The sequence below is a fragment of the Antechinus flavipes genome, chromosome 3, assembly GCF_016432865.1.
Source record: "Antechinus flavipes isolate AdamAnt ecotype Samford, QLD, Australia chromosome 3, AdamAnt_v2, whole genome shotgun sequence".
Lineage (NCBI taxonomy): Eukaryota > Metazoa > Chordata > Mammalia > Dasyuromorphia > Dasyuridae > Antechinus > Antechinus flavipes.
The window spans coordinates 479,504,112-479,519,297 of NC_067400.1; the positions used below are offsets into that span (position 1 = coordinate 479,504,112).

Here is a 15,186-nt window from a genome sequence, read left to right on the forward strand (position 1 = left end):
TAGCATGAAGTGACTTGCTCAGACTGGGGCCAGATTTGAACTCCTGGACACCTTCCTGATTTCAGATCCCATACTCTATCCATTGCACCATCTTGCTGTCTTCCAGTAAGTAATAAGAACTTAATTAATTACTTGAATGAGTTATGGCTTTTCTGGAATCCTGACCTTTAAGGTTTGTTTGTAAAGAGTTTTCTTTACAGCCATACTACAGTAGATATTACAAGTATTATGTTCATTTTATAGATGAAGCAGCTGAGGCTCAGAGAAGTTATAAAATTTGCCCAAAGGCAGATGATGGCACAGTTAATGTAGTGTTGAGCTTGCAGCTCCAAAGATCAGAGTTTAAAACCAGTCTTGGATACACACTAGTGTTGTGACTCTGGGCAAGATACTTTTAATTAGTCTGCCTCAGTTTCCTCAATTGTGAACTGGAGATTATAACATCTATTTGACAGGGTTGTTGTGATAATCAAATGAGATGTGTATAAAGTGCTCAGTAGTACAGTGCACAAGATAGGTACCATAGATGCTTTATTCCTTTTTTATTCCCTCCTAATATCACATAATTCATGTCAGAGCCAGGTCCTTGCTGGCTCCAAGTTCAGTGCTCTTTCCACTATCCACTGCCTTTCAGATGAGAAAACAAACTTCCAAAGATTAAATGACAATGTCTAAGGGGACACAATTATTGAAAAGTAGAGCTAAGAATTCAGGTCTTCTGATTTTAGATTCAGTTCCTTTTTTGTATACCACAATGCCACCCTCTCAGACTCTCAGAGAAGCTACTTCTGAGAGGAAGAGTGAATGAGGTGAATCAGTGGAGCCTTCCATAAATCAAATCACCCCCTAATTTAAGCATTTTTAAAAGAAATACACAGAATTTACCATACTCTTGTTTACCATAAAACAATTTTTACTAGACAAAAACTTGGTACATATTCACTAGATAAAAATTGGGCTTTACAATTAGGGTTTTTTCTAAAAAGTAATTCACATGTAAATATTGTGCTATGGTCAATGGGTGGGAAATTTAACTCATTCTTGCTCTCCCATTGCTCCCTGCTTGCTTTCCTCACACCATTTTCTAAGGATTATGGGTTCCTAGCTAGCAGCCATAACAAGATGACTGGATCAGGAGGATCTATAGACTATGACATAAAAATAATCTCAAAATGGTTGGATCAGTTCGCTACTCTACTAACAATGTTTTCCATGTCCTAAAAAGTCAGGTATAGCTGGTAGTTATCAAAGGACCTAATCTTGGCTTTAAAGAAGAGGGTACAGTGTGTTGGGGGGGAAGGAGTTAACTGAGTTAATTGACTGATGAATAGGATTAAGTAATGTCAACAGATTTGGGTAGAGACTATCCCAAAATGCCCAGACCTTGACTGCTGTGTCGTTGAGAACCTCTTTGGACAGGTGCCAAGTAAATAGCTGGCACTGGACCTTTCAGCACTCTTGATGTACTGTGACCAGTTGATTTCCTGTTGGGAGTGAGCTCCAACTATGATCCGGAAGAAGTCCCGAGAACCAGCCTCAGTTGCCTGTTTCCTTCCAGTGCTTGGGTAGCACAGCTCAGAGGCAGCAAGGCAGAAGTCCTGGGTATTATAAGACTTGCATGCTGGCCTTAACTTTCTGAGAATGTTTCTATCAGTAGCTTCTTCCCCTTGGATAGAAGTAGACAGACCTAAAGGAAGATAACAAATAGGGGACATATAACACTTAGGTCAGATCTGGCCTTATTCCTACCTGGGAAAAGAAGACTCTGGCATGGCTATGATGGCACAAGATGGGAAGAAGGTTGTGAACACAGGAAAGGATTGCAGATATGGATCAGGAGTGGGGCCTCATTAGCAAAGTGATACTTACACGCTTAGATGATATTGTTCTCCAGGACCTTTTCACCCTGATAGAATCGGTTGAAGGAGAATAAGTTTAGATCGATAGTGTTGAAATTTCCATTCAGCAGTATTTCTGCCACAGCCCGTCCCACAGCAGGGGCATGTTGTAGCCCATGGCCACTGAAGCCTGTGGCAAAGTACATGTTGGAGACCAGTGGATGGGGGCCTACTATGCCATTCTGGTCAAATGTGTTATAATCATAGAAGCCAGCCCAGGAGCTCCGGACCTGCATGGAGTTAAAGAAAATATTTTAATATTCTGACCCCCTGTACTCAATGTACTATATACTGTATGTACTATATAATGTACTGTAACGGGCAGACATTACCCACCTCTCAGTCCCAGTTCTCTCATGGAATAAATGACCAGGGCTACTCTTAAGACCATCTTACTGGTGACAGAAGTAGGTTTAGAAAGCTCCTATTAGTACCAAAGCTATTTCCCTTTCTCCCCTGATAAAGAATTCTCAACATCAATTACCTTCAGGGAATTGAAAGCTGGAATCCTCTGGGCCAGATGGGGCCACACCTTATTTTGAAAGAAGTCATGATCTACTTCTAGATCTTGAGTATCTGGTTCTTCTTCCTAAGGTGAAAGCAGGGTGTAGACTTTGAGGTGTTGAGGAAAGGAAACAGGATGTCTTCTACCCCACAGATCACACTTTAGGCTTAGTAGGTGAAAATGATTCCCTTTTTTAAGTCCTTTTTTGGAGATAGCAAGCCCTCTTTTTCTCAATTTTAAACTTCAAGAAGACTACAGTATACAACTGTGCTGGGCACACCACAGAAAATCTCTAAATAATTGGCTGATAACCACAAAAATTTATTATCTAATCTCTTCCTCTTGTCCCATCAAAGATTTCAATTGAAACACCCCCAGCTTACCTCCATGGGGCTACAGCCACCTAAGTAGTAGCCACCTATTCCTTCTCGTCTGAAATAGCTTCCAGTGATGTCTGTAAGTAATGGGGCCTCCAAGCCAGGCCCTTGTGGGCAATGCCAAACATACACATATCTGCCATATTGCAGAGAGAACAGAGTCAGGGGAGCATGGGACCCCCTTTTCCAATTTGCAATTTTTGGCTCTCTTCCTCCCACAACTACCCAGAACCCTATCACCTTTTTCTTGGCTCCACAGGAAGTCTGGTGCCTTGCAAAGTGCCTGGTGACCCAATACCAATACCAGCCATCTCTGCTACTTCCCCAGACCAGGCCCCAGCAGCATTGATCACAATAGCACATTCCACAGGTTGGTACTCCAGGCTGTTGTCCACCTTCACCTATAGGTATCAGGGGGATGAGGGATGTTCTTAACAGGGGAGGAGGCAGTTTTTGCCTAGCACCAGGAATCTGAAAGTTTCATTCCTTTCTGAATCCTTGACTTTTGCATCATGGCCAATGGGCAAAAGGCTAATTTCCATAGAAGCAAGCAAAGAAATGAGATGGTTATGAGAAAGGAAGATTAAAATAAGGATAGTGACTGTTCATAGCTATAGCTATCAGTACTTACTTACATGGACCTCATAAATCCTTTTAAGGTCTATTTGTTCTCCACTGGAAGTCACCATAGACCTTACTGAAGAGACTAAATCTGGAGAAGAGAGAGAAAATGACATTTTGTGTCCCAGGGAAGGAAGCTGAAGAGGACTTTAGGCCAGCCCCATAAGAAGGGACAGTCCAGAAATAGGGTGAAAGTCAGGGCTTGTCACAGCTATTTGGGAAATCTGAGATCATGCAATTAGGAAGAATGGGACCAAATACAATTTGAAGAGACTGATCATTGGCTAGAGCAAGAGGGATTATTGCCTACTTTGCTTAGCCTAGAGATAAAAATGAAAACCTCCATTCAGGTTTTGGTTGGTGAAAAGTACAAGGGCAAGTTATGAAACTCACTTACGACCTTCCCATGGCTATGATATACCCCCATCGACAGAGCCTTTCGGCGCAGTCCCTGAAGCAGGCACCATGGATCAAACCAGCCCTCATTCTCCAGACCTGGGTAGGGAAGACAGTGAGAAGGGAATGCCTTAATCTATCCAAGAGGACAAAAGTAAAAGGCAGATGAAATGCAGACTGAATATATATGGATAGAGACTGACACCTGAGAGTTCTCACTCAAATCCTGTTCTTTAGAAAACGATAGCCCCCCCCTTCATTTTTCCTTTGGGAAGTCTCACCATAAGATGCCAAGGCTATGCCTTCTGTGTTGATCCAGGGAAATTTGTTTTTGAGTTGGTTGGGAGACAGCAAACAAACTTTGGCTCCTTCTTGCCTGAGAAAAATGGAAGGAGGAAAACAAGAAAAAAAAGTAAATATTTATATGGAGGATCCATCTGTTTTCTTTGCATGAGATAGGACTGGCTCTACTTTTGTGACACTCTTAATCGGAAGCAGTCTCCACCTGTGGGATTGGGGAAGTCTCAGAGATGGCTATATTAAATGACTTAGAAGAGGTTGGGGATAGGGCATGGAGAGATCTCTGGAAGGAAGTGATCACAGTCCCAGCAAGGTACCCACCTCTGTATTTTTACATTGTGCTCCATCACTGTAGCCTTTTCTTCTGAAGCCAGTAAAAGATAACCTGAAGGATTAAACTGGATATCTAGGGGAGGCTCATCAGGAACAGCAAGGTATTCCTGTGGGATATAAATAATATGGGTGGGATGACAGCCATTATGCCCCATAGTAGATAGCTAACTGCAATGATAGGGAGGTTGTTAGAAGGATTGGACAGGGGTCCCCTGGTTTCCCATCAGTGACCTTGGCAAATTCTAAACCTAGAAGTCTTCCAGTCACCATTACTGGGAAGAAAGAATCAGGTCTCCTGACTCTCAATATAAATCCATCTTTCATTAGGTGTCTAGGCCCCTTCTCCTCCTTGGCTAATGGTCCAATTACTTTCCCACCTTTTCCCCAAGCCCTCATATACATTGATGTTACGGAGAAATTCAATGGAGAAGAGAGACAGCTGAATGTTCTGAGGGAGCGAGAACTGCTGCCGAATGCCTCCTATGGAAAGCCCAGTGGAGGCCATTGAGTACTGCAAGACACAAGACAAGGTAGAATTTAATCAACCAGTGGAATAACAGTGGGATAAACATCACAAGTAGAGTGCTGTACTTAAGAGTTATCACTTTGAGTGGGAGGAGAGTCATGCCCTCAAAATGGATAAATGTGAAAGCAAATCAATAAAGGAATCATATCAATGCACAAAGCAATTCAAATCAGGTGTACAGAAAAAGGAAGGTCAATTTGAGTAAAGAAGGTTGAGAGTAGTGAAGAGTTTAAGACAAAAGTTTGAAATCTAATACTTTCCTGGTGGAATTGAAAACTGACAGTCTTTTTTTGGAAAGCAATGATAGAACAAAATAAAGGTTTTAAAATAATCATACCCCTTTGCTCAATTTTGTTGTTGGGAATTTACCTTTACAGTTTTCAAAAAAGAAAAAAAGAAGCTATTTTAAATTGCAGAAAACTGGAAGCAACTTCAATATTCAAAAGGAAAATGATCAATTGTGATATGTAATGTATATGCCATATGTAATGCCATGATAAAATATATATTGACAAAAATGAGAAATCTTGAAAAACCTTTAAGAAATAATGAAAAAATATAACTAGAAGAATATATACTATTATCTAATAAGAGGAAAACTGAAGTGGGATGAATTTTCATAAAATATTTGAGAAGCTTAAAGGGAATATGGGAAAGGTTGGTACATTATAGGTACTATATTTCATTTTAAAAATGCAAATGGTTATAAAAATTATATGAATAATACTGGTGTTTAATATTAAGTTAAAAGACATGATTTAAACAAAGATATTTAATGCACTGAGTAATGGGAGTTACTGAAGAGACTTATCAAGGGGAAAGACATGTCCAAATTGGCATGAATATAAAATGAAAAGATTTGGCTAAGGGAAGGGAGGAAATCCTGGAATATTCCAAAAAACAAGAGGTTGCCTTAGCCACAACTTGAATTGAGGGATTTGCAGGTCAAAGCTGAGAAAACTCATTTTTGGAAATGGGATGTGGGACAGCCATCTTCATAAAACACTTGAATTACTGTTAGCTGCCTCTCTAGTTCCAAGGCAACTGGGTACAAACAACAATTTCATGCATTTTGACCTGGTTAGCTGTGAGGAACATTTTTCCCTCTTACTAAAACTCCCTCCCAGGGTTGTGTAAAATTTGGCCTCCCTGCACCCTTTTTACCCATCCAGTCCTCACCGTTGGATCTTGTTCCACCACTAGGACCCTTAAAGCATCTTTTTGTGTCTCCAGCCGCTTCAGCCAATAGGCCACAGACCAACCGATCACACCACCCCCTACAATCACCACATCTGCACGTTCTGGGGCTAGGTGGCTCGTGTCAGTAAATGGTTCCCAGGACCCTCCAGGCCAGAACACCTGAAGTTTCTTCTTAAATTCTGCCCATTTCCCATCTCTGTCTGTAGAGAGAGATTATGGTCACAGAGAGCTATTGAACATATTCTCCTTTCTCATCCTGAAAGTGAGAACTGACTTAGATGAGATTGGCTTTCCCACCTCAATTCCACTTCTTAAGGCTCTTACTCCTTTATTATGATTAGTCCCCTTCCAGTGCCTCTACCCATTCCCTTAAAAATCCTCAACAGTGATACCAGGTGCATCACCTTGACACATTATTATTTTGGGGAATTTGGCAAGTTATTTAATCTACTCTGGGTCTCAGTTTCCTCATAAACAAGAGGGGAAAAATGTAAAAGGGGAGTTAGAACAGATGACAAAGTCCCTTTCTTGATGACATTCTAAACCTGTTATCCTTTCAGGATATCCTTGAGCAATCAAAGAATCCAAGGTCTAAAGAATAAAGTTCAAACTCATCAACTTGGTATTAAAGTATCTCCTCAATCTAAGTGTCCAACTACTCAGTGGACTTCAGGATTGGAATTCAGAGTGGATTTGAATCTTGCTCTGCTATTTGCTCTCACAGGGGAGGGGTTTTAAATCTAGGGTCCAAAGTTCCACAGAGATTTCAAAGAAGTCTGTGAACTTTAACAGAAAAAAAAAATCTTTAATTTTACTAAAATCTAACTGAAATCAAGCATTTCTCACAATTATGCAAAAAAATCATTCTTCTGAGATAAGGTCTCTAGTCAGACACATGTAAGAAGTTAAGAACCCCTATCTGTGTGGAAATCCACATCCCTGCTCCAAACCTGTTTCTTCAAGTGTCAAAGGGGAGATTAGCCTACAAGATCTCTCTCAATCCAAGACCTTAGCCTTATTCCTCCCTTCTTCTGCCCTTCTAGGTCCCAACAATCTCTCAGCACCCTCACTGACTCTTAGCGATAAAGCATGGATAAAGCGGTGAGCCTGAGGTCAGGAAGCCCCGTTTTCAATTCCAGTCTCAGGCGCTTACTAGCTGTATTAATTACCCTGAGCGTGTCCTTTCACCTCTACCTGCCTCAATTTCTCCAATTGTAAAATGGGGATAACAGTCGCCCCTATCTGCCAGGATTGTGGGGATTAGCTTAGCAGTGCCCGGCACATAGTAAGTGCAGCATCCTAGGCTCAGGGATGCTTAATCGGAGAATTTGGAGAAGGGATTCCAGAACTCATCATCTCCCTTTCCCTCTTAGGTTTCCCCTAATTCTTGAGAAATGTTCCCTCGCTCAGGTGTGAGACAATAGGGCGCGTGCTAAGCGCACGTGGGCAGGGGCGGGTTTCCTCCACCCCTTCAGATTCAGTCTCTGAGAATGGCCACCCTTTTCTTCCTCCGGGGACCCGAGGCTCTGCCTGGAGGGGAGGGGGGGGATAGTCAAAGCCCTTAGGGTTCCTAGCTTTGCAACTCCCGGACTGGGACGGGGCTCACAGCTCCGGACCCCAATTCTCCCTACTTTACCGTGAAAAGGGCCTCTGCTGCGCGTGCGCAGACTGCGGGTCAGCAATCCACGGGAGAACCCCACTTGCAGCGCCCGGCGGATCATTGCTCTCTAATGCGCAAGACCCGGCTCCCTTCACCGACACCTTGGCGTCATCGCTCCGTGCCGCCCGCGGTCAATTCTTATTGGCTTTCTCCAGGACATTGCTCTCTAAATGTAATTGGCCAGAATCAACCACTCAACTTCCAACCAACTCTGGCTCCCCCCTCAATACTCATTGGACAGCTTCAGTAGGCGTCAGCCTTACGGGACGGGATGGGGGGGAGGGGAGAAGAAAAAACCCTAGAGATCTGAAACGGAAGTGCGGCTGTCAGGTTTCCGGGGCCTCTGGTGTGACGTGTCCCGCGCCTGGCGCAGCAGGAAGCGGCGGCGATCGCGGCCCGAGTTCCCCCGGCTGCGGCCCGCTCCCCTCCCCTCCCCATCCCGCCGCCGCCATGCTCGACTTCTTCACCATCTTTTCCAAAGGCGGGCTTGTGCTCTGGTGCTTCCAGGGCGTGAGCGACTCGTGCACCGGGCCCGTCAACGCGCTGATCCGCTCCGTGCTGTTGCAGGTGCCGTCCCCCAGCCGCGCCCCCGGCCCCTTCTTCTTTTCCTGGACCGCAGTCCCCGGGGATACTCCCCTGAGCCTCCTCGGGAAACGCCAACCGTCGCACGCTTCCCCCCGCACCCCGGCCTCTCCCGGTTCCCTCCGGCTTCAGGGGTCCCAGGCTGGCCCCGCTAGCGTTGTGTGTGTGTGTGCTTGTGTTCATCCCCGCTTTAGCCGTGTGTACGTGTCTCCACCCATCCCTCCCAAGGCCTGCTTTTCCCTTCCTTTCCATCCTCGCTGCCACCAGCTGCCACTGCCGAGATGGCAGCACTGAGATGAGAACCTTTCCAAGCTCCTGAAGCTGGTTGCAGGTTTTCTTGCCGCGGGCTCCTCCCTCCACCCCGAAGGCCTTTCAGTTGGGTTTGTATGTCTGTGGCTAACCTCATCGATGGGTCCTCTCTCTCCAGGAGCGGGGAGGCAACAACTCTTTTAACCATGAAGCACTCACACTCAAATATAAGCTGGACAACCAGTTTGAGCTGGTGTTTGTGGTAAGTGGGATGGGGGCAAAACCAATGATCTGTAATTATTCTGTTGGGTCCAGGACACATGGGAGAGGGAATTGATTGGGAGGGGATAAGAGAGGGATAGGGAAGGAAGCCCTTCTGGACCTAGTGTCTAGACGGGTAAATCTGCCTGGTGTCTGGGGGAAGCTGCAGAGACCATTCATTATTCACTTGGTTTATTCCTTGGGAAGTTGAACTGTAAATACATCTTTGTGTTCTGCCTCTCTCTTACCTGAGACAGGTTGGTTTTCAGAAGATCTTAACACTAACATACGTGGACAAATTAATAGATGATGTGCACCGGCTGTTCCGAGACAAGTATCGCACAGAAATCCAACAACACAATGCCCTGAGTCTACTAAATGGCACCTTTGACTTCCACAGTGACTTCATGCGTCTCCTTCGGTAAGGGGACTCCCAACTACTAGCCACCATCTGGCACAACAGAATAGAACACCACAGGGGCAGGATTATGGACAGTGTATGGTATGACTAGAAGAGTAAATTTTTACTGCAACAACCCTTGAAGACACACTATGTAGAAAGATTTCAGTCTGTGTGAAAAAATCACAAATCTCTGAATCCTGGAAATTCTGAATTACTTAGTCTTGGCTGTGGATTTCCTTTATTTTCTTTTGTGTGAATATAAGAAAATAACCATTTTCCTTTCTCAACCTGCAGGGAAGCAGAGGAGAGCAGTAAGATCCGTGCTCCCACTGCCATGAAGAAATTTGAAGATTCTGAAAAGGCCAAGAAAACTGTGAAGTCCATGATTGAGTTCCGTGGGGAGAAGGCCAAGGAGAAAGCTAAAAGCAACAAGAAAAATAAAGGGGCTAAGAAAGAGGGTGAGGTTGGGATTCATGAGTGATTGGAAGTATTGAGCTTTTGAGAAAGAACCAATTTAGGGACTGGTATGTTCAAATGCTCGTTCAAGTTCTTCTTGGACACTCCCTTAGCAGTTACCCTGATAGCTCTCATAATTACCTCTCATTCCTGCTCTGCAGTCCCAGTGACTCAAGCCATTCCCAGTCCTTATATTTTTCTAAGTGTCTTGTTCCTGTGGGAATAAGTCTTTTCCCCCAAATTAAACTTGGCTTGGGCTTTAAGTTTTATATAGTAATTAACAGTACTTAAGAATTTGTTTTGTTTTGAAGGTAAAGTGCTTTACATAGTCATTGAATTGCATAACAATCTTTATAGAGGAGGGAACTGAGGCTCAGAGAGGTTGAATTGCTTATGGTCATACAGCTAATTTCAGAGGTAGGATGTGACTTCAAGTCTTTCTGACTCCCAAGATCAGCAGTCTCTCTCTCTCCAGGTCCTGAAGCCACCTCACCTGCCAGCAAAGGGGCCCCTATAGGAAAGCCTGATCTCCCAGTTAGCCCTGGGAATGGGGTGGAACTGTCCAAAGAAGAACTGATGCGAAAGAAGCGGGAGGAATTTATGCAGAAACATGGGAGAGGTGCTGATAAGTCTAGGTGAGCTACTCTCATCCTTTCCTCCTTACTTTCATAACCCCAAATGGTCATGGTTTAGCTATACTTTGTTGGGAGAAAAGACTTAGGACTATTCTCTGAATGGGTGGACATGCTTAATCCTTTTTTCACTTATTTATTTTTTCTGCCTTGTTAGCAAGTCCTCAAAGTCGGATGCACCAAAGGAGAAAGGCAAAAAGGCACCTCGGGTATGGGGACTGAGTGGCCGTGCCAATGAAGTCTTGGACTATAGCCCTCCTACTACCAATGGAACCCCTGAAACCACATTGCAAGAAGACATCAACCTGGTAAGAAGAAGATGGTGATTGTAGGAATAGTAAGAGGAGGGAGTAGGAAGGACAGGATTTCATTGCCAGCAGATTAAAGTAGGAATGGGACTATGTTTTACAATTTTATGGCAGTGAGGTGGCATAGTGGATAGAATAGCAGACGTGGAGTCAGAAAGACTGATCTTCTCCAGTTCAAATATGGCCTCAAACACTGTAGGACCCTGATCATGTCACTATTTATCTCAGTTTCTCCTTTAAAATGTGTTGGAGAATGAAATGGCACTCCAATGTCTTTGTCAAGAAAACTCCAAATAGGGTCAGAAAGAATTGGATACCACTCAAATGACTGAATGATGATAAAGGCTTTAAGGTTCTCTTTTAGGTGATTGTAAGTAAGAATGTAGAAGATTTTTGGAAACCTTTAAAATAAAGGACTGTATAGAAACTATGCCTTCCAAATTTTTTCTTGAGGACTTTTTTGCTTATGTGATTATCTGTTGATATTTACCATAATAGAAATTAGTATTATTAAAATAATTTTGACCTTGTGGACCCCCGAAAAGGCTTAGGAATCCCAGACTACATTTTGAAAACTGTTGATCTAGAACCCTAGAACTGGGGTCATTATAATCCTGGTTCTTGATTTAAGAAATCTTGGGACAATGTATCTCCATCTTGCTGTCACTAATTATGCCTTTTTCTTTTTATCTTTCCTTAACAATCTATAGATCCGAGGAACTCAGGCAGGGGGACAGTTACAAGACCTAGACTGCAGCAGCTCAGATGATGAGGGAATCACTCAGAACTCAGCCAAACCCAGGTAGAGGGTGATTTATGTTAGGAGCCAAATATGTCATGGAGAAGTTTAGAGGGAAGATGAATGGAAATAGTGTCAGATGTTGGGAGCTCGTTGGGTTTTGGATTAGTGGGTACTTAATGGTTTCTTCTCTCTGCAGTGCTACAAAGGGAGCCCTGGGTGGCATGTTTGGGATGCTGAAAGGCTTGGTTGGCTCTAAGAGCTTAAGTCGTGAAGACATGGAATCTGTGCTGGACAAGATGCGTGACCACCTAATTGGTGAGACCCAAGGAGCTAAGGAAGGGCTGTATTTATGAGAGTGGAGATTCCTGGGGAGCAGGGCCCATTAACTTCTGCCATAGTATTCTATAAGCCAAAGGGAGGGAGACCTCCCTGGCCAGTTAACTGTTGGGGGTCAGAACAAGTACTGCTGATATTGTTCTTATGTATATCTGCCCTGCTTTCTGTGCCCTCAGCTAAGAATGTGGCTGCAGACATCGCTCTCCAGCTCTGTGAGTCTGTCGCCAACAAGTTGGAGGGGAAGGTGATGGGCACATTTAGCAGTAAGTATCATCCTATCCTAAGCATTGCCCATCAGTCTTCTGTTTAGTGTTCTCATTCTTTAGCATTTGTCATAAAAGATCTGTTGCGATGGAATTGGAAGATACTTAGCTTGGGGTCAGTAGAAAATGGGAGAGATAACAGCAATACAGGATTGTGTTTGCCCAAAGTACTGACAAGAGCTGGTGACATGAGTCACCTTACTTGAGTGCCATGTCTTCGGTCTTACCTTTTTTTGCTCTCCTGCTTCCAGCTGTGACTTCAACAGTAAAGCAAGCACTACAGGAGTCATTGGTACAGATCTTGCAGCCACAGAGGCGTGTGGACATGCTCCGAGATATCATGGATGCTCAGCGCCGTCAACGTCCTTATGTTGTTACTTTCTGTGGGGTCAATGGAGTGGGCAAGTCCACAAATCTTGCCAAGGTAAGGGATGCTTCTCAGCTGCTATTTGCCCTTGGCTTTCTTGTCCTATCTTAAGCTTCCATTATCTGTATTTTCTATACCTGTCTTAAATGCCCTCCAACCTAGGCCCACAAGATCTTCTTTCCTCCTTCAGATCTCCTTCTGGTTATTGGAGAATAACTTCAGTGTCCTCATTGCTGCCTGTGACACATTTCGGGCAGGGGCGGTGGAGCAGCTACGCACCCACACACGGCGTCTTAGTGCTCTGCACCCTCCAGAGAACCATGGTGGCCGAACCATGGTGCATCTGTTTGAGAAGGGATATGGCAAGGATGCTGCTGGCATTGCCATGGAGGCCATTTCTTTTGGTACAGTTGTTAGGGGCAGGAGGGCAGGATGGAACTGAGGGCTTGTCTGGTTCTTTTCCTAGTTTCACACCAGGTTTCATTTTTCCAAGATGGGGCGGTATCTTTTCTTTCCAAGTGGGCTGGCAAAGCCCAAGGGATGCAACCATAATAAAAGTCAGAGCGAGGCCTTGTATACAGCTCCTGAGTTTATGCATATTCTTGTTTCCCAGCTGACTACCTGAAACAAAATTCCTTTGCCTGTTTTTTCTTATATTTGTAATTAGAATTTAGGCTTGATAAAGAAATGGAGAAGCTTTAAAAAAAAGCCCTGATACAATTGACAAAAGGCCAAAGTTGAATAGTGAGGATATCCAAACCTTGCAGTCACCTTTCCTTATCCATTTGATATGACAAGAGTTCTCTCTCTCTCTGCAGCTAGGAATCAGGCCTTTGATGTGGTCTTGGTGGATACAGCTGGACGAATGCAAGACAATGCACCCTTGATGACTGCTCTGGCCAAACTCATTGCTGTCAACACACCTGACCTGGTGCTGTTTGTTGGGGAGGCCTTGGTGGGAAATGAAGCTGTAGACCAGCTGGTAAGGGCCTTTTTGTTATTTCTTTCCTATAATTTTCATGGTATGGCTCTTAATACTACCTTTTCTTTTTTGTAGGTAAAATTCAACAAAGCTCTGGCTGATCACTCTATGGCTCAAACACCTCGGCTCATTGATGGCATTGTTCTCACCAAATTTGATACCATTGATGACAAGGTAAACAAGGCTAAAGGGTGGTGAACATAGAACAAAATAGATCTTAAGATCAGGAATTCTTTGCAATACACAAATTGGAAGCCATAAGGCCAGTAAACTTTTCTAGTCCTGTCCTCCACATCTTGTTAGTGGATTAGAAGAAATGGGCTAGAACTGACTGGAGGGTTTCCTTTCCCTGTTGCAGGTGGGTGCTGCCATTTCTATGACATACATCACAAGCAAACCCATTGTCTTTGTTGGAACTGGCCAGACCTACAGTGACCTGCGTAGCCTCAATGCCAAGGCTGTGGTGGCTGCTCTCATGAAGGCCTAACTTGGTGCAGCACTCCATACCAAATCACTGCTTTTCCTCTACCCTTTCCACCCCTGTGTCCAGAATGTTCTTTGGAGTATGAGATCAACTTGTCATGAATGTATTGCAAACACAGAATAAAGGGAGCTCCAGGGGCTTGCAATTTTCCCAGAACCTTGTCCTGGCCAGCCTCCCCACCCATCCTAGATTCTCCATCTGCAAGGAGGGCCCAATCATGTTTCAATCACTGCCCACTGACCCTCAGCGCAGCCCTGTGATCCTTCCCCACCCAACTCAGGGGTCCCTGTCCCCTTCACTCTGCCTATACTGTACTGTCTCATTACAGCTTTGACCAATGGCTGGAAGACCCTAACACCAGAGTTTTCTATTTGTCCACACTGTGAGTGTGGTCTGAGGGTCCTCTGTGCCTACAAGCAGCTTCAGATTCAAGTTTGATTTGGGACTTCTACCAAAGCAGCTCTGGGTCTAGATTTGGCACTAATCACTGAGACATACATGGCTTTTGTTCCCTCTTTATGTGCTTGTGGCACAGGATAATCCACCTCAGTCAGTGTATGACATACTCTTAATTGCTGCTAATTCTGACAACTGTAGCTCATCCAACTAGGCCAGGGTGACCTGTTACAAGTGAAGAGGCAGAGATAAATCCCTGCTTCCTTCAGAGCTAAACTTCCCAAAGGGAGTGAAGCTGCATTGTGCATTAGGCTTGTTGGCCTTCTAACATACCCTCCCCAGCCCTTCCCTAGAGTTTATTTGTGAGCTTTGCATGTTGCCCTTCCTGGAAGTCCTGTTGGAAAGGCAGACCTGTTCCCCTTCTTCCCATTCTTTACCCTTCCTAGCAGATCCTGTTAAGAGAGGCTGGCAGCTTCCTTACCCCTATTCTCTCCAGAGTGCCTGGTATACAAAGTGCTACGTTGAAGAATACAAATTCTCGTTAAGATTTGTCTTGTAGCTCAGTATTGCAGATGTGCTGTTAGTGCAATAAGGTAAAGGCTGTCTGCCCAGAGAAATACATAATTTATATAAAGAAAATAAATTTCATAAATAATGCTGCTTTTTCTGTTTGCAATGGTAGTGTATGAGCGTCAAATTTTGGGATTTCACATTAGCTACAAATCTTGACATTGGAATGTTAGGCTGCCAAGTAATATTGGTCTTTTGAAAAAGAAACAGTATCAGCTTCTGATTTTCCACTCCATACTGACAAGAATGGAAGCTTCTCTAGTTATATGGTGAAAGCACGCAGCTGTGTTAATACCATTAACCTTGGGAAGGGATGCTTTTTAATGTTGTCAAATGCTG

General features: G+C 44.1%; 2 protein-coding genes across 2 annotated transcripts; one reads left to right on the forward strand and one right to left on the reverse strand.

Moving 5' to 3' along the window:
• Positions 1-890: 890 nt before the first annotated feature.
• Positions 891-8,045, reverse strand: FOXRED1 (FAD dependent oxidoreductase domain containing 1). Its single transcript, XM_051986704.1, has 12 exons — positions 7,793-8,045; positions 6,136-6,356; positions 4,831-4,941; positions 4,419-4,537; positions 4,079-4,173; positions 3,795-3,896; positions 3,416-3,492; positions 3,021-3,181; positions 2,787-2,916; positions 2,383-2,487; positions 1,870-2,128; positions 891-1,687 (listed from the first exon to the last, which is right to left on the reverse strand). Exons 1-11 carry the CDS (start codon positions 7,875-7,877, stop codon positions 1,874-1,876), a joined length of 1,461 nt encoding a protein of 486 aa, XP_051842664.1. The 5' UTR covers positions 7,878-8,045; the 3' UTR covers positions 891-1,687; positions 1,870-1,873.
• A 133-nt stretch (positions 8,046-8,178) lies between these two features.
• On the forward strand, positions 8,179-14,933 carry SRPRA (SRP receptor subunit alpha). The gene is made up of 14 exons (XM_051986703.1): positions 8,179-8,383; positions 8,826-8,909; positions 9,166-9,329; positions 9,606-9,769; positions 10,243-10,402; positions 10,557-10,707; positions 11,418-11,509; positions 11,646-11,764; positions 11,962-12,048; positions 12,300-12,472; positions 12,606-12,819; positions 13,234-13,397; positions 13,473-13,571; positions 13,756-14,933. Exons 1-14 carry the CDS (start codon positions 8,267-8,269, stop codon positions 13,882-13,884), a joined length of 1,917 nt encoding a protein of 638 aa, XP_051842663.1. The 5' UTR covers positions 8,179-8,266; the 3' UTR covers positions 13,885-14,933.
• Positions 14,934-15,186: the final 253 nt, after the last annotated feature.

Bases quoted from the DNA above. Each gene is read 5' to 3' on its own strand.
- FOXRED1 (XM_051986704.1), bottom strand. From the start codon at position 7,877: ATGATCCGCCGGGCGCTGCAAGTGGGGTTCTCCCGTGGATTGCTGACC. The intron at 4,942-6,135 runs GTGAGGACTGGA...TGTGTCTTGCAG, and splicing joins TGGTGGAACAAGATCCAACG to TACTCAATGGCCTCCACTGG. The intron at 2,488-2,786 runs GTAAGCTGGGGG...CTTTCACCTTAG, and splicing joins GTGGCTGTAGCCCCATGGAG to GAAGAAGAACCAGATACTCA.
- SRPRA (XM_051986703.1), top strand. From the start codon at position 8,267: ATGCTCGACTTCTTCACCATCTTTTCCAAAGGCGGGCTTGTGCTCTGG. The intron at 9,330-9,605 runs GTAAGGGGACTC...CTCAACCTGCAG, and splicing joins GACTTCATGCGTCTCCTTCG to GGAAGCAGAGGAGAGCAGTA. The intron at 9,770-10,242 runs GTGAGGTTGGGA...CTCTCTCTCCAG, and splicing joins TAAAGGGGCTAAGAAAGAGG to GTCCTGAAGCCACCTCACCT.